The sequence below is a fragment of the Anser brachyrhynchus genome (assembly GCF_964034855.1).
Source record: "Anser brachyrhynchus genome assembly, chromosome: 1".
Classification (NCBI taxonomy): domain Eukaryota; kingdom Metazoa; phylum Chordata; class Aves; order Anseriformes; family Anatidae; genus Anser; species Anser brachyrhynchus.
The window spans coordinates 15,735,609-15,760,964 of NC_137694.1; the positions used below are offsets into that span (position 1 = coordinate 15,735,609).

Sequence of the window (25,356 nt, forward strand, 5' to 3'; positions counted from 1 at the left end):
TTGTTCACAGATCTATTGGAAACAGTGAATTAGCACTCCAACATCTGTGTGCTGATCAGAAACAGGATTTGAAGGTAAGGGTAAGCAAAGGTAAGGCTGGTGAAACCTGGGGGAAGATTGCTTTCTTAGCCAAGAGATTTTAATGGGGCAGTCAATTCTTACTGAACGTAGCCATGAAAATCCTTGATGCCTGTGAGTGCCTCCAGTGAAAGAACAGGATGCTTCAAAATTCTTTCAGTTTCAGAAATGGCATCTTCAAAGGTTTTGAAGCGCATGTCACAGCTGGGCATTCGTCCTCCTTTATCCTCTAGACTTGCAGCAAACCTCATTATCCCTTGAACAGTCTGGGCGAGGGCAGTAATTTCGGCGTCCCACTGATCGAAACACAGGTGACACTGACGGCAAGAGGGAAAGTCTTTCTCGAAGCCACGGCCACACTGGTTGCAGAACCACCCCGTGACACCAGCACGGCAGTTACACGCGCCGGTGGCTTTGTCACACTGGGGCTGGCTGGTTCCCTCCAGGTTACACGCACATGCTGCAAGAAAGGGACAGCAAGTCACATGCAGTTGTCCCTTCTCTGCAGGAGTAACGTGTACAGGAGACACAATCATGCACTTCAACGGTGCAAACAGAAACTGGTTCTCTCTGCTGCTGTTTGAGCCTGCTAGGCTGGGTCTGCAGAGATCAATGGATCAACATTAATGTTGAACAATGGATCAACATTATCCTGCTGAGCAGACCACTCATGGGGTTTCTTTTTCTTGATGTGATTCTACTGCTACTTGCTCCTTGAACCATGTTGGAGTTTTCCCCCACTGTGTGCAGCTCTGCTCTTCTAGCACTGTGTCTCTGTGATCACCTCTCAGTAAAGAACCTTTTCCTAACATCCAATCTGAACGACAAAAAATGGACATAAAATATTATTTGGAGACACTTTTCAGCCTGCACAACCAGAAAATCAGCACCACTGATCACCGGAGCTCAGACTAGGTCCCTGGCTTTGGGACAGCTGAAGTCAGGTGAGATAAATCCCTCCTGAAACTTCACCCTGGTACTCCCTGGGGTGGGGAGCTGTCTGTTGAGAGCTGCACTACACTCCACTTCTGCAGCCTTCAGCTAGTGTAGACCATTTCTAAATAGCAGAGGGTGAAACCAGTGTTCACGTTAGAGTGAAAGGGACTACATGTCTAACATCTCTTCTTTAGCTCTTGCATCCATATTCACATCATAACTGTAGAGGGAAAAGTACTGATAAATAATATAAACAATTTTATCCATCTTGTACACTCAAATGTGTTAAAGTTTATTTCTCTAGGTATAAGTCCTGTCTTCTCTGTGAACATAAGGGCCAAGCATTCCTTTTGCAGCAGTTTCTAGTCTGGTTGTCCCCACTTAGTAATACTTACAAATGCAATGCATCTGGGGATTGCCAAAGTAATTTTCCTCACATTCATCACAACGTCTTCCACCATAGCCAAGCTTACATGGACACTGGCCTGTAAGCTGTAAAGACAGGTCAGGATTAAACAGCTGCCCACACAGAATGACTGGACAGACATTATTTGCTGGGTTTCTTTCTTGCTCTGTCATACAGCTGCATGGGGACTGCAGTGACACAGCTTCCATATGTTCTTTAAACAACATGGTTTATACATGATAAGCCACTTTTCCCATCTTCCTCCTGAAGGCTGTGAAAACAAAATGGGCATGGAGAGCTGGCTTTTCTTTACTGATATGAAAGGTTTTGTATGGTCCAGTCTACAGACGATCTTTGAGAACTCATCCTCTGACTATTATCTGAAAGAGGATTTTTTTTTCCTTTTGCAAAACAGATTAATGTCTTATTTTTGCTTGAACAAAGCTTAACATTTCAACTTTTAACTACATGATATATTAGCTGTAACAGAAAACCTCCAGGGTATACTATGCACATTGCCCTAGAAAATTTATTTTGGAATTCAGCAGCAAAATTAAACTGCAGGGAATTACAGCTCTGATAACTGGTATAACTCAGAAAAGCAGTAGTAGTGTAGTTCTGTCACGTTAAGAGCTACATTTCCTGGGAAAAATAATAAATCCGCTAAATAAACCAGAACAAACAGAAAGCATATTGAAGGGAAAATGTGAAAGCATATCAGCAAGATCTTGGCATAAGGTCCTGGTGCTATGTAGTCAAGAGCAAAATTTTAGTTGTCTCCATGGGACCACAATTTTAGCTCTCTATTCTGAAGCATTGTTTTATTTTTTCTACGTTCTTGCTCTAGAAAGTGCACAGGAATTAAAGGTGAGAAAAGATACTCTAGCAGTCTGATTGATGATGCATGATTAATGTAATGGCAGCAGCTTCTACTTTATGAAAGGAAACACTTAAAAAAACACATGCAAGTCTCTTGGGCCCAAGCCTGGACTTTCTCTTTCCCTGTACATATGTGTATGAGGCATTTTTTCCTATATATCATTTTCTCTTCAATTTCTGCAATCCACTTTGCAAAGAAACACACAAGCAAAGAGAAATTGCTTGCAAGCAAAGTCACAGTATCAGAACAGCACATTTGATATACTGACTCCAAGCCTAGTTGTAACAACCGCAAATTTCAAAGACTCATTGTTTTCAGGGTGCAAGACAGAAAAACATTCTTATAGGAGCAGGTCCCAAGCATGCCAGGCCAAAATGCCACCATCCCAGTTCCCAGAGAGCAGAGTAGTTTCCTTGCCTGGTCGCACTGGTTGCTTTGGGTGTTTTTTGGCTCACAGTCGCAGAGCTGACATCCTTTTCTGCTAGCCAGGTCCCAGTAGCCAGGTGCACACTGGTTGCACGTGGTGCCCACCACGTTGGGCAGGCAGGGGCAAGCGCCAGTGGCCGGGTCACACAGGCAGGCTGCGTCCCTCCCTGGGCACGTGGCAGGGAGGACACCTGTGAGATTGCATGTGCAGACTGGAAAAAAAAAGGACAACTACTACAGCAGATGCTGATACAGAAGATGAGCAATCAGAATTGTACATAAAGCACAGCTTGGCCTTGAAACGTGGCTTTGAACAAACTTACTGGGAGCTTTTACTACTTTTAATACCGGCACAAAAATGAAGGTGTAGTGAATTTTGAATCTTATTATAATGAAATGTTGAATATGTTGGATAAGGCAAAACTGATTTACAGTAGGCACTGTACAGTGTGGGAACCCCCAGTTAATGGCAAGCTGAGTAACATAAGAGGACTTCCTTTTGAGGAGCCAAAAGTTCTTGCTAAACCATTTCTGGGTGACATCTTCCAAGAATGAATGAGGAATTGGTTTGTACTGTATTTCAGAGAATCCCAGAAAAAGAGATACTTGAAAATAGATATATTTTTCTGGCCTGTTGAAATTAGACCTTCAATCAGCCACATTTGTGAAATGGTCTTCGAGAAACTTTGGGAAGAAACTTATGACCTGCATGTTCTTACACTGCTTCCTTTCCTCTCAAAATGCTGAGTTATTGACAGTGTCCTCATGTGGTCTATTAAATTGCCCGAGCAGTCTCTATTTCTAGCCATATCATCAAAACAACTGGGAAGGCAGGGAGCTCAGCAAGAGGTCATCTGGCTAACTCAGCATTGCTTTTGATTATCTTTGATTTCTTTAATTTTGATTCCTTCCTGAATAGCAAGAATGCACATTTATTTTTCTGACAGCTAATACTGATTTCAGTTCACAAATAATCATTTCCTAGGAGTGATATTCAGTAGAAGATTTAGGGAGACTTGGATGACAAGGATAGAACTTAATAGATGCCATATTAGCAGCTATATGTATCACTGGGTAGAGATTTATTCAGGACCCTCATATACTGCTCCATTTGTCTGCTTTAGTCTTATCATCCCCTTAGGGGCTAACTTCTCCCTATAGCCTAATTTGTTTAAAACTTTTCTCGCTGATAATATGCAATTGCAGTGCTGTTGTTCACTTACTTTGGCAGTCCTGAGCAAGGGCTGAACCAAAATACCCGGGTTTGCAGAACTGGCAGTGTGCTCCGTGGGTGTTGTGCAAACACTTGATGCATTCCCCGGTGACTCTGTTACAGGACTCCGGGTCAGTCACGTCAATGTTGTTGTTGCAGGGGCATGGTGCACAGTCCTCCATGGGGCTTCCTGGGTTTTTGTAGAACCCGCTAGGACACGCATCACACTGCCGGCCTGTTGGAGAGAAAGGTAAAAACGTGCTGGCTGGTGAGAATTCAAGTGAGTCATGTAATTTTTAATAATAAAAGGTTGCCTGTTCAAATTCAGATTTCGAATGGAAGATACCCATCTGTTTGAGACTGGTGCCTTTTAATCCTGTGATCATTTAAAATTATATCTCCCGTACTGCAATCTGTTGGAAACACACCCCTCTCACCCCAAGCCTCTTTTACCAGGGAAGCCCTTTCAGTATGAGTAAAGGGATACCCCTCAGACACCACCTCCAAGCATCTTTTTCCAGCAAAGTATTTTCAAATAGGATAGGATAGGATAGGATAGGATAGGATAGGATAGGATAGGATAGGATAGGATAGGATAGGATAGAGCAGAGCAGAGCAGAGCAGAGCAGAGCAAAGCAGAGCAGAGCAGAGCAGAATAGTTTCAATTGGAAGGCACTTACAAAGACAATCAAGTCCAACTGTCAGACTACTTTGTGGCTGACCCAAAGTTAAAACCTATCATTAAGAGCATTATCCAAGTGGCCGTTAAACATGGACAGGCATGGAGCATCAACTGCCTCTCCAGGAAGCCTGTTCCAGTGTCTAACCACCCTCTCAGTAAAGAAGGATTTCCTAGTGTCTAGTCTGAACCTCCCCTGATTCTGCTTTACAGCAGGGAAAATAGTTGAGCACCTCCATCTCTACTTCTCCTCCTTGGAAAGTCGTAGGGAACAAAACTGTAGTTGGAGTTAGGCCATTTTGCAGGATTTTCCCTGGTGCCTTCACCCCAATGTCACGGGAAGGTGGGATGTGCCCTATTCTGGAGAGATGCAGAGCCCACCAGACCTGCCTTCCTTTCTCTAACAGAGGATCTCCAGGAGGTCAGAGGAGCTCTGGGACATTCTGTCCTTGCTTTCTGGCATTGTAGTTCTGTCTGCATCCATCCCAAAGCTTCCCCACCACCCCCCAATCAAGGTGCTACCACTCTGCACTCTCAAAAACCTTTCTGGGCAGGCTAGTGTCACTGGGACCTTGTCCACTGGCTCATCCTTGGCCAAAGACTCTTTTCTCTTTCACCACAGTCCCAAGGAGCTGAGCCTTTCCCAGTCTCCAGAAGAGTGAGCCTGGTGCCTCAGAGGCGACCAAGAACCTTGGCAGGAAGGAGCAATTGGAAGAAAGTCCTGAACTGAGGATATCAGTTGTTTCTGAGGACAGCAATCCCCTGGGTAAGTATCAACAGGGATCATTTTGGCCCTAACAGTGATTCCTTGGACAAAACTGCGCTTCACTTATACAGGAACATGGCCTAAATAAATATGACAGCATTGGTTTAGTTTTGGCTCCATTGTTGGAAATCTTTGTAATGCCCAGGGGAAGGGAAATAACTTCAGCTTTTCCCTGCAGAAATTCAAGTTAAGTCAATGGGATCTCTGGAAGTGAGACATCAGTTTGCTGCAAAAAATACCCGCATCTGAGATAGCTGGGAATGGCCCTTTCTGCAGTGACCTTTCAAACAGTGAAACATTTCCTTTTTGGTGCCCTGATCTTTCTGACTTGGGTTTCCAATGCTTGCTTCTCAGAGGTGATGAGCAACTGGAGTTCCCTCCACCAGGTACCCCTGGAAAGGGGGACGTTTCCAGAGAGTGACATTAGATTAATTAATGACTTCACTGAATACGAATAGATGAATGCCTTTTTTGAATACTAACTGCACAAATCCCACTTTTCTCAGTTGGGATATTCCCACTCAAGTTGAGTAAATTTGGGCATTAACTTTTCTTATCTATTTTATCATTATCTCACTTGTCATTTCTGAACAGAGGATGGGCAGAGGATCATAATTTTTGTTTTACATCAGTTTTAATATAATCAAAACCAGTCTTTATTTTGCTTGTTACCTGAATATCCCTCGAGACAGTTGCAGACTAATTGTGCAGTCTGGGAGTCCTGGTAACAGGAATGTGCGAAAAACCTCTTGCTCGTAGGTGCCCCTGGGCACATGCATGGGCGGCAGGGTTCTCTGTTCAGGGGGTTTCCGTAATAGCCATCCATGCACCTGTCAAAAGAGTCAACACAAAGCAGCAGGAATTGTCAAATGCTCCTTTCAGTCCTGGCATGTGAATCAATTTATATATATCTGTAATTAATTTGGGATTCCAGGCCATTGTAATGCTATCCCCATTAGTTGGTGCAGATGTATGCAGCTTCAAACGTGCTCTAAAATGTAAAATCAGAGCTGCATTCCCAAGATCTGGAGAAAAACAAAACAAAAATAAAAAATACGTTTTCTTTTCAAGGAATATTCCTGAAAACTTTCACCTACTCTGAAATAATTTTAACTCTTTTTGTGTGTATATGGCAACATACACGTGAGAGAGGAATACACATAGTAAGAGCTGGATATGCAGAATTTTTGCATGGTAGTTTTTAGCTGTATGTGCAGAGCATGTGTGATATGTCATACACATACTGTCATTTAGGTTATAGAATCAATCATTCTGTGATTCTGTAAAATCACAGAAAAAAATCTGCATATCCAGCTCTGACTATGTGTATTCCTCTTGCACATGTATTTTGCCATATATACACACAAAGAGTGATTGGCATGACATTAGAAAGTCCCAGCATGGGTGAAAGAGCAAATATTCATTCAGAGTACTCAGGGAATATTGCATATTTCAGGCGTGACATTTATGTAGAAATGCTCTGTCTGAAACATTCTGCAAACCTGGGGTGATGGCTGCTTCAAGGTGGTGGCAGCTGTGGCACTACCCGGACAAGCAGGCAATGGAGCAGCTTCTGAAGCATCCTCGGTCTTTAATCTGCTTTACTATGGCAAATGGGAACACAATTCTCTATATTTATACAAGCCAGTTTAAAAGTCTTGGCTTTCCAATTATCCTCGCCCTGGGTAATGGAACTCCCGTGGAGGCGCAGGGCAACAAGTGTTTCAGTCTCCCATTTTTAATCTATTTGACATCTACAGCCACAATAGCGAAAGGTCGCATTGTCCAAACGCATTGGTAGAGAAGCTCAACAGGCTTCATGGGGAAATCCTCTTAAAAGGGAATGAAGAGGTACAATCCAGCCAAACCAAACTAACCAGCCAATAAATTTAATTCTGATGTCCTTGCTGAATCTGCTGATAATTCTGCAAGGATATAAATGAAAAACATGAGCACTGTTTTGAGCAGAGGTGGAAACACGTGGGTGAAGTCATTTGCTGGTCATATGGAAATGACATGAGCTAGCAAAGAGGGCATGTTTATTTAAGCTCCTCAGAGATAATTGCAGGTATTAAAATGAGTATTCAGCTCTAGTTTAGCCTCTTGACAATTTAGAAGCTGGCAGGAAATCTTGTATCACAGGTGCAGCACGTTGCACAGGTCTCTGAGCACATAGCACCTGGGCACCCATGTCTCGAATGCCGCTTGCAGGTGGCTGTGCCCCGGTCCATCCCAGAGGATCCGCCTTCCCGCTCACATTTACCCAACAAACGGGCACCTGTCATTCAGCATTGAGGTCCAGTTCAATCCTGTTTTTAGCTATGTTTCCAGTTAAGGTCTCTGATGCATTGATGGGATGTAGGTGGGTCCCCAGCAAAGCATATATCTCAGACAGCTGTTTTTGGGGTGAGCAGTGCAGTGCTGCCCATCACCTTACCTTTCACAGTGGCTTCCAGCTGTAAACCTGCTGCAGTTCAGGCACTCGCCGGTCACCGCGTCGCAGAGCTCTGCGTAGCCATTACACGGGCACGGGCGGCAGTGGGGAAACCCAAAATACCCAGGCAGGCACTGGCTGCAGCGCTGACCATCGACGTCCTGGCGGCAGGCGCACTGCCCCGTCACCTGGTCGCACAGCGAGCTCACCGAGCCTTGCGGGTGGCACTCGCATGCTGGAAAACACCGAGAGAGAAGCTGCATCATCAGCATGTCCCCACCAACACACCCATCACTGACACTGCTCAGAGACAGGACAAGCAATGGGGATGGCAAATTTGTTATATGTGGAAATAATTTTTTATCGCATCATGCATATTAGTGGCTTCAAAGCCCTACAAGGTTGGGGTGTCCATGAAGAGCACCATACTGTTACCGGTGCTGGTACTGGTGCTGGTACTGGTGCTGGACTGGCTGCCAAGTACTCACGGTAGCAGCCGTGGAAGCCAAAGCCGTAGCTGCCTGCAGCGCAGGTGTCGCAGCAGCGTCCCACGACGTTGGCTTTGCAGTGACACTGTCCCCCGAGTCTGCTGCAGCTGGCGTTCAGCGACCCTTGGGGATTGCACTTGCATGCTGCCAGTGGGAAAGAAAATCAAACCAGGCGCGGTTAAAAAAACAAAGGGGTGTGACTGTTCTCATAATCTTGCAGTTTTGCACTTAGGAACAGGAAGGGAAGAGCTTGATGACCTCTCATCAGGGATTCACTAACCACCAACAGCGATGCGCTAGCTGCAGCACTGGACGTGGTCTGCAAGCAGTGCTTAGCCTGTGCCTGTGCATTGTCTGCTCCTTTGTGAGCAACTTGGACTGTCCTACTGAACAAAGGTGGTCTGCTAACTCACAGAGGATGTTTGTCCACGATGCTCAGATGCCAGTGCTAGAAAGCCAAAGTGAGAATCCCATCACTATGGGGAGCCGTACTGGAATGCTTACACAGAATCAGTGCAGCCCAAATTTAATTGAGGGGAAGATTGCAGCTGTGTGGCCATGGCCACATCGCATGATCTGTGAGTGAGGCATCTGTTCTTCTAAAGACAGCACGAACTAAGGAGATGCTGCCAGGTCTTGGCAAGGATCAAAGTCATCTCCACAGGGAGATGACCACCAAAGGTGTCCAGAAAGACAACTCCTGATGCTGGAAGTACAGAGAAGGTCCCTCACTGTGGGCCCAACAACAGAGAAGTTATTTCTGCAATGGGGCCAGGATACTGCCAGGGGCTTCAAACCCCACCTGCCACTGCACTCTCGCTGGGACACCACTGATGTTTTCTTGGAGAACTTGTTTCAGCACATCGGCTTGTGTGCCATCAGGCCTGGAGCTCTACCAGGCCATCCAGATGTCTTGCAGGATCTGTAGAGAGGGCTTAAAAACTCCTCCGTCATTTTCTGGCAGCCAAAAACTAGCCAAGTTGCTGCTCTGGGCAGCTGGTGAAACTGCTTCTGGTTGCAATGCTCTTCAGAAAACACACAAGCACTGCTCCATCTTGCTGCTCCACCAAGCTCAACATGCGATGGGCTCAAGATCCATGGCTGGTCAAGAGCCATGCCACCCAGAGATGTTTGCAGCATGCTCAGGGTTCCATGGGATGTGTCCAGCATGCCAAAACCGATCAGCTTCACTTACCTACACCACCATGGACTGAAAGCTCTCCAGTCAACATGCCCAACAAACTCAAGGAAAAAACATCAACTGACCAAACCAGGTGTCTGTGCGGGTTGCCCCTTACCGACGGCACCGTGGTGAATGCGGGCAGACATGCTCGCGATCAGCCGTGAGCATGCCTCGGGCAGGATGTGAGGTCCAACTTCTGATGCAATTTCAATGCAGCGATACTTTTGGTAGTCATCTAAATCCTTTTTTCTGCATAAGTTTTCCACAGAGCTGATTCTGGGAATAAGTCCAAGCTGCGGCGTTAAGAGGAAAAGAAAATATTTTTGCTTAGATATAGTGAAAAACAGAATTTCCCACATTCCCTGACTGTGGTGCGCATGGTGAGGACAGAGGCCTGGAGCACCGGATTTCTAAATCTAAATTCACATTTATTCTCAAGGTCTAGACATTCCCCGCGTTCCTCACATAAAAGAGACTGTGTACAAAAAAGTCGGATTATAATAAGACCTCAGATATATGCTCAGAACTGTTTTTGCTGCTAAGAGGTACCATGTTTACGACTCCAAAAGCAGGCCAAAATTTTTACTTGTGTTACTGAGATAGGGAAAAAATAATCTGGAGGCTCCATGTCCAAGTATGGCCAGCCTTTGTCAGCTCCAGTTCTACAGAAGTAATTAGAGGAATGAATTTTTAAATACTTTTCTCAAGAGAAAGACCCAAAACTAATACCCAGTTTCTGCCTTGGTGGAAACATGGGAAATGTCTGGACATAATTCCCAGGATATCACAGAACTAATTTTACTTCTCCAGTGACAAGACCCATCTCCAAATCCCCATGATTTTTTAATTAGGTTCAGTTATATAGATTTTCAAAAAAATAGGTGAATGAAGAATTGAAAAATGTGTGTCCCTAACCACACCACTCTGTCAGCATATGTGGAATGTGCTCATAATAAATGAGCAACCTCTAGAGGTACACACTCTGGCTATTAACATACATGTATGATTTGGTGAGCTGTTATGGTATTGCTCCATAAAAATTGTAAATGATGCAATCCTGTCTTTCCATATATAAGCACAGAAAGACAGTGCCAATGGAGGTAAGTTGAAGTAAGCTTCCCTGGATTTCTGATAAAATGCACCACAAATGATTTAAAAATATTTGGATGAGTCTATGTGAAAAACAAACAAATTTCAAAGTGGTATAAATCCAGTCTAGAGGGAATTGTGACAGCGTTACTTACAGAGTCAATCAAGATGAACGATTTAGCCTTTGGGCCAGAGGCAGAGGGCTGAGAGAAATACACGTCCACAGAATACTCTGTTCCTGGCTCCAGGCAGACTGGAGTTTGCAGGAGAGCGACCCTGTTTAGCAGAAACAAAGCACAGTTATGGACAGAGCATAGTTATATGCTTGGTCCCTCACCAGAGCAGGATGGGGCACGTTGCTGGGATGCTGTGAGCTCTCCCTGCCCTCCTGGCTCCTCTCTGTTCTTTACATAGGTGCAATCTGAAAACCTGGTTTTGAGAATAGGCTACGGCAGTGTCTTTAGGTCAGTATTTCCTTCCTGTATGGAAATAGCTTCAGCTGGATCTCTGCCAAAGGAATTAGCCCCAGCAGGACCTAAGGCTGCTCTCCCAGCTCTGGCGAGCTGTTGCCAGGCTGAAGCATCTGCTTCTTCCTGCCCTCCTTCAGTCCGCCTGCTGCTGTGGTACGGCAGCAACAGGAAAGGCCACACATGTGTTTCCAATATCCCCGCTTTCCCACAGATTTAACGTGCTGCAGTGGTTCAGCAAAGGATTTGTACACAGGAAATCTACAGTGAAAGGACAGGAATAGCTGGACCTCTTCGCAGCTGGGAGAGCCAACACATGTGGCTCCTGTGAAAAGCCCTTGGTTCTGCAGCGTTGACTTGACAAAGCACCAGTGGGCTGAACGGCGACGCTTGCTAGCCAGTCTTCTAAGGTCTATAAACAAAAGACAAGAATTATGATCATTTTTCATACCTGAAAAACCCTCTTTCTCCCTGCCACGGTTTGTGAAAGCCAACTGAGTGGTTGCAAATAGCAGTGACAAAGCACGTTTTCTCTTTGTTCTTTATAGGATTAAAAATAAGGTTATTGGTGAAAAATGCATTGTATTTGCAATGGCTAATTGAATAGCAGTAGCGGAAATGGGACCTCAGCTGGTGCAAATGGAAACAGCTCTGTTAAAGCCATTGGAGTTGTTTCCTTTCTCAGCACAGTGTTGTCCCACAGATAGCCTTCGCTGTGTGCCTCCCCTCACATCTAATAAGGAATAACAAACATAAATGATTTTGTTACACAAGTCTTTCAAATTCAGCTGTTTCATCCAGTCCTTAGAAGGAAAAAGCAACGTCAAACCAGCCCACTGTGAAATTATTCTCATGTTTTAAGTCAATGGGAGTTTTGTTTGCCTCAGAATGACAGGAAAAGAGCAGAATACAATAGACAGAAGAAGTATCTTGAGTGGTGGGATAGACCCAGGGAGCTGGGAAGGGAAGGAACAAAGCATGTATGAATAACTGGTATGGATAAAACACTTGCATATGTCTTTGAACACATGGCTATGGACTTGGATTTAACCAGATTCGGGTTAATGGATTTCCCTAGACATATCTTCATCACTGAGAAATTTTGTCCAGACACAAAATAAGAACAGATGATCTTGAAGGTCTTTTCCAACCTTAATGATTCTATGATTCTATGATTTTGGTTAATATCCAACAGTTTTCACACATCTCAGAGCCCAGCTGGAGCAACTGGGAAGCTGGATGCCTACAAAGGTCCTGGATAGATACCTTCTGTGTATACACAGATCAGCTCACTCCTGCCTGTGCACATTGTCCTGCCCAGAAAATCTCAGATAGAAATATAAGATGCCCATCCAGAAAGAGCTGGCATTTTGCAGGTGTCTGACCCATGAACAAAAGTGCAGTACAAGCAAGGGTAGCAAATGAGGAGCTCCAGAAGATGAAAATTTGTCTGATACTTAGAAAACACTTTTTTTTTTTTTTAATATGAGTGCAAGGAGATAAGGGAATAAGTATAGTGCACGTTTCTCTGCTGTTCAGGATGAGCAGGCAAACAATTTTCATTTTAAAAAAATAAAGAGCAGGAGGAGTTGCCTATTATTGGCAAAATAGACCCTGCATCTATCACATCACAAGACACACAAGTCATCACAAATACCTCAGGCTCATAACGGATCGAGATATCAAAGTCCATAGCGAAGGGAATATTGTTGATGGCAAATCTCAGCCCAGCTCCACTGAGGACACGGGCAAAGCCAGCTCCTGTCCACGTGACAGACCGGCCAGCGCTGGGCTGCCTGAAAACCACTGCCACAGCTGAGCCCTGTCCTAGCTGAATGGCATCCTGCAAAGACACGTTGACATTTTCAACAATGCAAGTTACAAACAGGCAAACTCAGAAAAAAAAGGAAAGGAGTTGCTTTTTGCCATATTATTTATTTATTTCAGCTACTGGTCAGCCTCATTTTCTGAACACACTCTTGAACTAGCGATAGGACAAGAGGGAATGGCCTCAAGTTGCACCAGGGGAGGTTCAGGTTGGAAATGAGGAGACATTTCTTCTCAGAAAGAGCAGTCAGGCACTGGGACGGGTTGCCCAGGGAGGTGGTGGAGTCACCGTCCCTGGGGGTGTTCAAGGAGAGGTTGGACGTGGTGCTTAGGGACAGGGTTTAGTGGGTGACATTGATGGTAGGATGATGGTTGGACCAGGTGATCTTGGAGGGCTTTTCCAACCTCAATGATTCTATGATTCTATGATCTGCATGCTAAGAACTCTCCCACATGTAGGATGTTTAGGGCCACAGATAGAGAAAAGCTTCCTATAGCTTTGCTACAAGAGCAATGAGAAGGACCAGATTAATCCATCCATCTCTGTATATCTGGCACCTCCAGGCATTCACACTGCAAACCTTAAACAGATTAAAATTGATTTTGTACATGACTGGATTTTTCATTATAAGCTGAATGAATAAATATTAATACTTAAAATGACTAAGCTGACTTGGAGTGATGGAGAATTTAAATACAGAAGGTACCATGTTAACATCTAGGTACACTTAAATGTTGTAGAGGTCTTGCAAACAAAACAAAATAAAAAGGTGGTGGTGGTGGGGATTTTACCTTTCTTGAGGCTCTTCCCTTCTAAACAATTCATTGAACCTGAGCCTACAGTGGCACTGAGCATAGCAAAACAAGCCTGTCTGCGGGAATTATAAAAAATACAGCTAAAGTGTATAAAAAAAATGATTTCACTTGTGTCAGGATTCTGATGCTTAGGACTGTGAATTCCACATGCTCAGACATTTTCTCTCCCTGTTGCAAGATTAAATTTAGTATTTGTTGTAATCTTTCCTTAAATAACAAAGCACCTATTTACCTGCCCAAGTCCAGCTTTTCTTACACTTCGTTTTTTGCTCCTATTTAACACAATCTTTCCATTTTCAATCGTGAACTCATATCCTTGCTTCTGGAAGTAGATGTCACACCTTGGAAGAGCGGTTGGTTTAACCTATGAGGTAGAAGTAAAGAGAGAGGAGGTATCACTGTCTCAACAGTTGTGAAGGGTTGGTAAGCAACTAAATGGAAAACCCAATTTTAAAATAAGTTCTGTTCTCTGCTGGGTGAAACCCTGAAACACAGCCCAGCAACTGCTGGAAACCTTTTTCCCTCACTCTTAAAATTAGCTTCGTCCCAGACATCTGTTTTCCATTTAATTATTGGACTGTAGGATGATTACTGGCTGTGATTATAGCTAAATATTTGTGGATGTGACCTGAAAATAAACATTTTTATTATTATTCCTTCTCCATAGCTTCTGGACAACACATCAGATTAAAAAACATTATTAAAAATCTATGCAGCGGAAGGGACACATTCCAGCAAGGCGAGACTTGTACTTTGCATGGGGAACAGCTACCCTAATTTTGAGGAGAAAAAAATAATTCTAAAAATGTTGTGGAATTAATGCCAAATTCTTTAGGGCTACCATCAGTACCTTTATACAGGGCAGCAGTAATGAGTCCAATGACGCAGAGAGGGATTTGTTTCTTCCCCTGTCAGAGCTTTCCAGAAATATCACAATTAGTGACAGCTTCTCCTCAAGCTGTTGGCAACTCAATCATTTTCCTCTAACTTAAATAATCAAATTAATTTGATTAATTTGTAGTGACTGTCCCTGGGTAACAGCCACAGTTATGGGAGACACGGAAGACAAGAATGTCCTGAGGATGGTCGAGGGACTTGCTTAGTATCAACCACCATATGGACGCGTTCTCCATATGACACCCAAAAGTCCAGGTACATACCAAGGGTGCAGAGCCAGAAAGGGACGTTGCATGCTCAGCTTCATAAATGTAATAATCCAGGGGTAAAAAGAAGTAGCCTGGGGCTGGCTCGTTACACTGGCGACTCACGATGTTGGGAAGGCACTGGCACTGACCGTCCTCTGGTGAGCACCTGGGGCAAGAGTTGGTAAAGAGAGCTGCTCAGCTCCACCCTTGCTTTAGCTCTGTTTCATTTCTTCCATCGTGAATTACTTAATCCACTTCCATTGTGGAAGAGGATTTCCACCAACAACCCTCATTGTTTCCTCTTTCCAATGCTGTATGTATTTAGTGCTTCTTTTTCCTCACTTAGGAGACGTGACATGCCTTGTCTTTCTCCATCCAGCCTATAACCAGGAGCACAGATCCTTTTCTTTCCTGAGCATCTATTCCCATCTATTCCTGTATCCATTTCTCATATCTGTTTCTATATCTATTACAGTATCCTTTCGTAAGCACCTCTCACACATTTTTAGAAACATGACATGAGGTCACAAGGACCTTTGGTTTGAGTGATATGGTAGTTTTCATATACTTGCACTCTTACTTAATGCGTTAAATGATTACTAGCTTTGATTAACTTACTGACAAGTACATGCCATACATGCTGAGGAGCTGCTGACTATGCATGATACTGGACTACATGCTTCTGTGTCTGAAGTCTGAGAAGGGTGTCTGAAGGATGTCTGAGAAGGATGTGTCTGAAGTCTAACAGTTAAGAACCTTGCCTGACAGACTGGAGCAGCCCAACTGAAACAAAACTGGCCTCTAAACTGATATATTTTGAATATGAGCCAATGCTTTAGGAAAAAAAATAAAAATATATATGTATATATTTCTAACTTTTGAAGCTTTGAAGAATGTGTAGGAAGCTAAGTTAAAAATGTCACCCATAACTAATAATTTCTACTGAAGTTAGGGCCTCTGTTTCTCTCAAACTATACAGTTTGTATTTTATATTAAACTAGTCTTTATTCTAGCTGATCCAAAGCTGGCTTTGAAGGTAAAAGGTAAATTCCACTTAAAATCACAACCAAATCTCCACAATCCCACCATGACTTTATACTGTTCATATGTGATGAAATTATGTCGACAGTCTGTTTTCCCACTTGCACTGAGACTCTATTAACCTAATGAGAAAGTCTAGCCCAAGATTTTGTAAAAATTAAAAATAGGACAAATCTTGATGAAGAACATTAACTCACAAGTTATTCTGGGATCCGCCAATGTCACAGTCACATGGAGAACAGCCATACAAGCTCTTGCCGAGACCCCAGTATTCCACCTGAAATAAAAGAAAATGAAACATATATATATATATATATTTAATGGCAATTATTTACATCAACGTAATTTATTTGCTTGGATGACCGATGCTCTGGACCATTCCTGAGATGCCTGCCTGTGCTTGGCCATGTGAGATCGCTTCTTCTACCAGATTGCATGGTGCACAGACGCTGCAAGAAGGGCCAGATATTTATGCATTTGTGCAGGCAAGTTGTTCTGGAAACAGCAGAGATGGTCTGAGGACTTGACGTTGCATTTCCTTTCCTTTCTCAGTGTTGCTCCTAGTCCAGTTTGACTGCACAAACGTTTGCATGAGGTAAAAGAGAAGAACCAAATGTGTCCACGCAAAATGGAAGTGTATCGCTGTAAAATTAATTTCAAGTAAATCTAATTGTTTACTTTTTTTGGCAATGACTGTTCCCTTATACAAAAAAAAAAGACTATGAGATCCTATTTTTTTTGTGAGGATACTCACTACAAATATTTTGAGAGCAGCTAAATCCACAGCTTCCCCATCCTCCCCTGCAGGTCAGGGTAGCAGTAGTTCACAGCCTACTGCACAGAGGACACTTTTTCCCATCCAGAGTCTGTTAAGGAAAGGCTTTGAATCAATCTAAGGACAGTTTCAGGCTTTGAATGAAGGACACTTTCAGGGACTCAGCTCCTGCTGCTTTCCTCATCTGCGGGCATGATCCCAGTCCACGAACACAGAGTGAAAACAATGGAGACATCACCAAGGGCAAACCCCCAAGCTGTCCCATGCCAGGGTGGAGGCACTCCCTTGGTAAAACCAGATGGTCTTCATATTCCCTAAATAGTGTCACTGCACAAGAAATGACGTCTCATGCACAGAACAGATACCATTTTCTCCTTTGATGAAATGCCACCCCAGAGCCCACTGGAAGGCAGGGGATGGGAGAGGAGACTTCTACAACCACATGCAAGGAGAGCCAGCATGAAATATTAACAGAAACTGTTTGGGTACATACAACACATTTCTCACAGCGTCGGCCTGTGGCGAACTGCTGGCAGAGGCACTCGCCGGTGGCAGGGTTGCAGATGGAGAAAGGCAAAGTACCAAAGGCATCACAATTGCAGGCTGCAGGGAGAGAAATGTGTGGTTAGCTCTGCTGGCTCCGGTGACCGCAGCAGGCCTGGTATTGGCTTTAGATGTGGCAGCAGCACGGCAGGCAGTCTCCATCCTCTGGGTGGACATGTCCTGACACCCTGCAGCTTCCTCGGTGGGGACCCTCGGGGGGAACAGGGAGCGCCAGCAGCAGCTTGATGTGGTGTTTTGCCATGTGTTCCGGCATGCTGATCTGCACTGCACAGTCCTTCCATGTGCCTGAGAAACATGTGCTGGACATAATGGGCTTGCAAACTCACAGCATGCCTGAGTAGGGGTAAGATGTGTTTGCCAGCAACCCTTGCTCAGAGGAATGACTCTTGTGCTGATTTTTGTACAAAAATAGTTTTCATGTGTTTTAACCTCCCTTCCCAATTAAAATGAATATTTAATGATCTTTCTATTAACAACAGCCTGATCTATTATAAAATACTATGTGTTCTGCAAGTGATTTCATATATTTTCTGTCCTGATAACCCTTGCTTTTCTCACATGCTGTACCAGGGACATGTCCTTGACCTAAAATTACAGTAGGCAACTGAGTATTTGTAATGAGGATAGTATCTGTGTGTTAGCAAGTGCGTCTGTACATTCAATTACCTTCATCTCTTTAAAATACTTTGGGAAGAAGAACAAAAGCAGTGCTCTACATACGCTGGCAGCCCAGGGGGTCACTGCCGCTCAGCCCGTAGTGGTTCGCCCTGCAGCGGTTGCAGCGGTCACCCTCCACGTTCTCCTTGCACGGGCACCGACCCGCCACCGTCCCCAGAGCAGGATCCGTGCGGCTTTCGCACATGCCGTTGTGCAGCGTGCCTTCTGGGTCACAGCTGCAAGCTGCAGGCAGGGTCAAAGAGGCATAAAAAGGCATATTTAGATATAGGCATGAAAATGCAATTATAGAAGTGCAGGTTGTCAAAAATTCGGTGTTCTTGTAAAGACTAGAGACTTTCACCCATGCCTGCTGTGTTGGATGCTTCACAGTTAACGAACAGCCACAACTAAGAAATATTTCAAGAGGGTTTCAAAGATCTACTTTTTCTCTGGAGGAAAGTTGCAGTCTTCACTTTGGTAGAAATTTACCCTTTGCTTTAGGTAGAAATAGGTGTCACTCACCCGCTCCATACCCTGTCCAGAGCACGTGGGGAGAAGCAGGCCCTGTGCTTTCAAGGATGTTCTTGTGAAAGCTGTAAGGTTACAGGGGGTACCACACAGGAGCCACCTCCCCAGAGCTGGTCTGAGCTGGCCATGGCCGAACTATTTGCTAGAAAGGATGGGATCAGCAGGGGACGCTGCCTTCATGATGCGTTCCATTTTCTGCTTCGGCACTTGCTGTTTCTCACAGCAGTGTTAAAATCTACCGCAGCACTTCCCTTTGTAACCTCCCCTTAGCTCCTTAAGGATTTTCCACACCAATCAATTACTAAAATTAAATTATATTCAAAAAATCTTTCCCATCCTATGCTAATACTAAATTTAGCTCACCTTTCAAAAGAAGGGTTTGCATACCTGAAAGCTTGTTTTTTCTATATATGACCTAGTAAAAGATGCTCCTCTTTCCACCATTTCACACCTCTTCTGTAATCCCTTACTATCACAGAAGCAACAGCACTATTGTAGTGATATTTATACTGATGTTGTTCAGGAAAGATGATGCCCCTGCTGGACTTCAAATCTCACCTTGGCAATGATGCAATATGCAGCTCCTTGTATAACGCTCTTTCAAGAAGGGAGTCATGCAGCTATTTTGTACAGTAGTTTGGATGTTATAGGCTTGGCGACATTTTTACAACCACGTTAGCATTCAGGTATGGGGATGCAACAGAAGCAAATAGAAGCTAAAAAAGGGAAGCTTACGGAGGCACGCGTGACGGTCTGAGATGACTTTGCGTGGGTCCTGGTAAAAGAAAAGCTTGCACTGGTCGCAGTGTTGCCCCGTAGTGTTGTCCTGGCAGTCCTCGCAGACCCCGCCGCTGACCCCACCGCTGGCCTGGTACACGTCCATGTCGAAGTGGCATCTGCCAGAATGGCCATTGCAGTTACAGCCTGCAAACAAAAACAAACAGGAGATATTAGCACCACGGTTCCTGCTGCAGCCTTGCCACCGTTGCTGTCTACCTTTAACACTGGGTTACTTGTCATTCACATGACTTCAGTGTTCCAGATAGACTACAGCATCCCAGGCCTTGTGCTTTACAGTGGGGTCAAGCCAAGATTTTCCAGAAATCACAGAGTCCAGGTTCTGCAAATAATGATGCTTCTATTGCAGATTTGTTTTGCTGCCATCAACGAGGTTGATTTGATTTATACCTATTTGGTAGGAATATAATGGTGCTAAGATTGGGGACTAGTTGAAATAAAAAAAAATAAAAGGAAACATGAGACTGTGGAAAAAAGTTGGAGTGAAAGGGGAGCAAGACCAAAGGTGAAGAAAGCTAAATCTCTTGGCTGCAGAAGTCAGCAGTCTGCACAGGAGGTAGTTCTGAGTCATTTCAGAGTCCTGTCTTGGGCACATGTTCATGTCTTAAAGTATAAACCAAGTCAAACGAGCTGCCAGGGAGGAACATGACAGCAGGCTCCAGCACCTCATTACATGAGAGACACCATTTCAGGCTGACATACCAGCTGCCAGACGCTGTGGGAAATTCTGGATGCTTCCGATCCTGCTCAGGGAGATGAGCCCTCGGCCTGCCATTTACCCCCTCCAGGGAGCAGCAGCTGCCCCAAGGAGGAGGCAGCATCCTCCCATAAAACACCCCGCAGGCACCCTGGGGAGGGTAAGGTAGGAGAGACAGTGAGGTAAGGTAACCTCCTCATCGCGTCCTTCTCTGTAGGGTAGCTGGAGCCTTAAACAAGTCAGAACTGGGACCCTACACTTTGAGAAGCACCCATGCAGGGGTCTGTGCCTGATACGGAGTGGGGAACACCACTCCATCAAAGAAAGATCTAGCTGAATGTTTGCTACAGATCCTCGTGTATTATTCTTGCATGTCCTACATTATTCACCATTGTGAAAAAAAAAAATAATAATTCAGTCTTGTCTAAATACTTCTTTTATTTGCAAGAAAGACCTTATGCTAAGCAATGAATGGTCTTTTTTGCATTATTGACTTTTTTTTTTCTTTTTATGAAAAATAAGAATGTAAAACAGTTCTCCTTCTTGCAGGGCTACACAACACCAACGGATGCATGAATCCATCTGTTTTTTTAGATGAGGCATGGAAAAGGTTCCACCCCAGAAACCACCACATAATGCATTGTGCTGGGACCGTGCTGCATACCCTCCCCTCACCACCCTCCCAGAAATTAAAAAGGAAAATGATATGTGACATGTTTGAGTTACGTTTGCAAGCATTATCTTGTGCCCCTTCAGCTGGCCTCCAGGGAGCATCATTGTAGAAGTCTTTACATCTTTCACAGGACAGGCCTTCAGTGTTATGGTGGCAGATACATCTCCCATGGACCTGCAATATGGTGAGAACAGATGAGATAAGGTGACAAGAAAGGAGAAGAGAAAGGAGAAGAGAAAGAGGAAGAGAAAGAAGAGAAGAGAAGAGAAGAGAAGAGAAGAGAAGAGAAGAGAAGAGAAGAGAAGAGAAGAGAAGAGAAGAGAAGAGAAGAGAAGAGAAGAGAAGAGAAGAGAAAGAGAGAAGAGAAGAGAAGAGAAGAGAAGAGAAGAGAAGAGAAGAGAAGAGAAGAGAAGAGAAGAGAAGAGAAGAGAAGAGAGAGAGAAGAGAAGAGAAGAGAAGAGAAGAGAGAGAAGAGAAGAGAAAGAGAAGAGAAGAGAAGAGAAGAGAAGAGAAGAGAAGAGAAGAGAAGAATGACTCTATTCAGATTTGTGGAATTTGAAGTGAAATATAAAAGCATCTTTTCTTCTCCCAAGTGAGACAGATGTGGATCAAAATGATGTTTTCTCTATGTCTGCTGGAGTAATCTGTTCCTGATGGCTTTGCCAACCTTAAGTAATTAGATTCTGCAAGTCTTAATGCTACAAAATGACCACTAATCTCCAGCAAGGACTCCTAAATCAAGTTTTATCATTCCAGGAATTATATCTGCATTCATAAGAAGGGATATAGCCCCTCTAGAGCTGCTTATGCTATGTTAAAAGGCTTATTTGCAAATCCAGTCAGTAATAATCTGCTTGAGGTACACCAGCAAGATCAGGGAAATTCAAAGCTCTTTGGCTCCCTCAGCTGACAAAATGCTCATTTATTTGAGTAAAAGTTCTGGAGAATACCTGTAAAATTTAACCAGTTTTAAAGCTTCTGAGCAACACTGAAGAAAAAAAAAAGATTTCTAGTGATACCAATGGAGACTTCAACTTTTTTATTTCTGTATCTCTCTCCCTACATGTCTCTATTCTGAAATACATATTTTCCAGGGAAAAAAAAAAGAAAAAAAAAGAAAAAAAAGACGAAAAGAAACAAAACACTCTTGTTCACAGAAAGAATTTGCAATAATGTTCCTCATTTTTTTAATAATCCATTTTTCATGGGTTAGCTTTGCACTATCAGCCATTCTTTGTGCCAGCATCTCCTTCCCTGCCGCAGAGCCCCCGAGCCCAGCTGGAGCATGGAATGCGCCCAGCGAGCGGCCAGTCAAGTCCTCACACAGCGCGGGCTACTTACTGTGTTATACTTGCACCATTACAGCTCTGGTATTTTGCTGCTATTATCAACATGTCACGACCCGGTTGCTTTTGAAACACCGTACCGGTGCCAACAAAGAAACTTCTGAGCTATCTGGCCCAGAGCTCTAGAGGAAGGAGCTGTGCACTGGAGCTGCAAATGGTCAATCCAAAGGTCATCAGGGACCTTCCTTCATCTCCCTCCCTCCTTTCATCCCTTCCTTCCCCCAGCATACCAGGTAGGGACTGCCCTTGTAGGAGATAGTGTTAATGACATACCATCCCGGGCTGATGGAAGGCATCACCCCGCAGATTTCTGCACAGGATCACAGTGGCTGGCGTGCCCATTGCAAAAGCAGCTGCCCCGCACAACCACCTCGTAGACAGCGTAGTAGTACTTCTCGAGGGGGTCACGGTGCCTTCTTCCAAGCAGAGCATCCCCAAGGGTATGGAGTTTAGTGAAATTGATCCTTAGGTTTGTCATCGTAATGAGCTCTGGAGGGAAAGAAAAGAAGTCAAGAGCCCAAGTTCACTTGAAAATGAAGAGGGTCAAATCTTCAGCTTGCATCGAACATCCAGTAATTCCCCCATATTGAAGAAACAGGTAAAATTATATTGGCCATGACCAGTAACCCACACAGTGTCGGGGCACGGACACACTCCTGGCACACAGTTGCATAGCATTCACACCTTCCCTGGCACAGCCCTGGCCTGGCCAAGCTGTGTCTCCCCATCCAATGACTCCTGGGCCCATGCACAGCTCCGGGGCTGTTCCCAAAAGGCAGTGAGGATTAGGCCACCTGGTCCCTGAGGGAAACATAGCATAGCTGCATGGATCTGTGCAGGGCTGGTCTGTTTGCCTGCTGGGCTAAGGAACAAGACCAGCCCATTTTATTTTTTAATACAGATGTCTCCCTATGATCTTTAGGGATTAATTTTCAATATCACTGATTTACACCAGCTGAGCTTTTGACCCTCTCAGTGTACAAAACAAGGAACACCAGCAAAGTATCTTCAGAGAAAACCTGCACTGTTCTTACCTTGGATATATGGCACGTATGGGTTTTCTATTTCAAAGCTGGGATCCAAAGCTTTTAAGACAACCTGCAAAACAAATTAAAAACAGCTCTATAAGTCATGGAAGCTATTCTTTTTGGACATAAAGTCTGTTACCCAAGACCCATTAGATACTGCTTGCACTTTACAGATACCATAGAACTTAAAACCAGTTGGTGGCCCTGGTTCAGCACGCACTCTCACTCTTTCACCCTGGCTTTGCGAGGCAAAAAGCCTTTTTGGCAGATTGACGTGTCAGGATTAGGTGTGTGCCCTTCAGCCACAGAGGCTGAAGAACTCTTATGAGGAAGGACTTTCACATTAATTTGGAAATGAGCAAAAAGCACTAGAAGGCTTTGCACAAGTTGTTTTATGAGTTCATTTGGATGTGAAAATTAGAGTAAAACACTGTGGTTTTCTTTCCCTCCTACTTCAGTAAAATCAATAGCACTTCATGTCCCAGGGCTTGCATAAGTGGATCTGATGGGTACAAAAGTGAGTCCATCAGTTCCAGAAAACTGGCCACGTATGATCTCAAACACAGACTCTTAGCAATACCTCGCCTTCAGTGGAGGGCTCGATGTCTGAATATCTTGAATCACAAATGATGTCCCCCACACCCTTTGCTGGACCAGAAGAGATGTTGGGAAAAGAAGCTGCGCAGTCTTGTGCAAAATATCTAAATGCTTTCCAGGTCTGTCCAAAGTCGGTGGAGCGTTCAACCAGCATTGCTGCAGGCCGAAATGTCTGCAAAAAACCACATTATTTCAAGAATTCCTTAGCCAGGCATTGACGAGACATCTCAGGAGCTGTTGTACTGACATTTCTTGTTGGGGGATGCCAACAGCTGTAGCTAAAATTATGTGCTTGGAGCTTGCAGGTGCAGTATGGGGCTACTGGTGTCTCTAAAGAAGCCAGATTCCTCATACAAACCTTAGAAACAAAAGGGCAGGGCAACCTCCCATAGAGGTAGAAGATAGCTTTCTAAATAAGGAAATCTATGTTAACAGTGTAGGAACTCTGTAGAAAAAAGTGTGTAACCATCTGGATGGATCATAATAGGTATGCATAAGAAGACTGAATTAAACTTGAAAGAGCAACCTCAGTTCAGAAACACCCTAAAATGTTTGGGCTTAATGTTGAATTTTTTTTTAGATGTAATTCTCAGATTTATAGAAAATAGGAAGAGAAGGCACATGAATGGGAAGCTATTCAGTCTATCCACCTCCCCTAAGGCAGGATCAACTATAACCATACTTGACAGGTGTTTATCTAACCTGCTCTTACAAACCTCTAAAGATGATGCTTTCACTGCTTCTCTAAGCAATTACTCCTGTGGTTAAATAATTAGTGTATAAAATTACATGAAAGCTCTGGTAAAAGATGTGCATGTAGTACCTTAAAGGTCAGGATAAGATGGCTGAACTGGAATAAGGTTTCCAGGTCCAGTCTAATACTGACATGGTCAATACCTGAAAAAAGAGAAAGAAAATGAAATGAAGAGCACAACACACACATTTGAGGGACTGCTGAGGCAGCTTTCCTTGGGGAATTTAAAGTTGCCTTTTCCAGCACAGCAGCCATGCTCTTTGGGGCATCCTGTGAGCACAAACCCAGAATGGGATCCGCGATGCTGTGAGTCAGAGGCCGCATGAGATGGTTGAAGGTCCTGCTCAGACCATTCAGACTGAAAATGACAGTGATCGTAAGGTTCTGGGTACAAAATATGGGGTTTTCTTCATGCTAAATTGATCTGTTAAACCCTTCTATACTGACAGACCTGAAAGTGTCATGAGCAAAGCTACCACACCAGACATTTTCCAAAAGTGCAACAGATATAGATAAACAAAACAAAACAAAAAAACACAAACAAACAAACAAAACACAATTCACACATTCTCTGTAGAGAGTTGCAGGAGCTCAGCTGATATCCCACTGTTCACATCTGCATGCACCATCCTTGGGCTCCTGCTGGCCAGGCTATGCACGAGACCCAGAGGAAAGATAGGGAGAGCAAGGAAGAATCCTTTCACAGCTGTGAAATTTAATGTGGTGCCCAAAACTGGTGACAGTTCCTTGGTAAACATCATGAAAAAACAAGGCTTAGGAATTTTTAGTTGGATACTCAAAGTAGCGGTAACATATAATTTTAATTTTTCTATGCCTTAATTTCCAAATTGTCAAACATCTTTATACATTCACTGTATGCCAAATAAGATAGAGTAAATGATATTCCTCCTATTATGCCTTCACAGAGAAGATGTAAGAATATATAAATTGATGTCAGTGAAGAACTACTACGGAGAAGCTTGTGACAAAATTAACATGGGGCAATAAATGTGCTGGTACGGTAGCCAAGATTTATTTAATTATTCACTAAAATACGAGTACTTT

At 43.9% G+C, this 25,356-nt stretch overlaps 1 protein-coding gene across 1 annotated transcript in view; it reads right to left on the minus strand.

Annotated features, from left to right (window-relative positions):
- Window positions 1-25,356, minus strand: part of LAMB4 (laminin subunit beta 4) — a 57,446-nt gene that overhangs the window by 13,960 nt on the left and 18,130 nt on the right. The window contains 23 exon segments of the mRNA XM_080561506.1: window positions 163-538; window positions 1,410-1,506; window positions 2,718-2,938; window positions 3,950-4,174; window positions 6,057-6,214; window positions 7,822-8,053; window positions 8,307-8,450; window positions 9,605-9,782; window positions 10,734-10,854; window positions 11,336-11,457; window positions 12,703-12,888; window positions 13,921-14,052; window positions 14,849-14,999; window positions 16,072-16,151; window positions 17,143-17,252; window positions 17,934-18,113; window positions 19,134-19,322; window positions 20,620-20,740; window positions 22,186-22,218; window positions 22,220-22,401; window positions 22,947-23,010; window positions 23,521-23,709; window positions 24,361-24,434. Of these exon segments, the coding sequence (XP_080417632.1) occupies window positions 163-538; window positions 1,410-1,506; window positions 2,718-2,938; window positions 3,950-4,174; window positions 6,057-6,214; window positions 7,822-8,053; window positions 8,307-8,450; window positions 9,605-9,782; window positions 10,734-10,854; window positions 11,336-11,457; window positions 12,703-12,888; window positions 13,921-14,052; window positions 14,849-14,999; window positions 16,072-16,151; window positions 17,143-17,252; window positions 17,934-18,113; window positions 19,134-19,322; window positions 20,620-20,740; window positions 22,186-22,218; window positions 22,220-22,401; window positions 22,947-23,010; window positions 23,521-23,709; window positions 24,361-24,434 (3,565 nt within the window).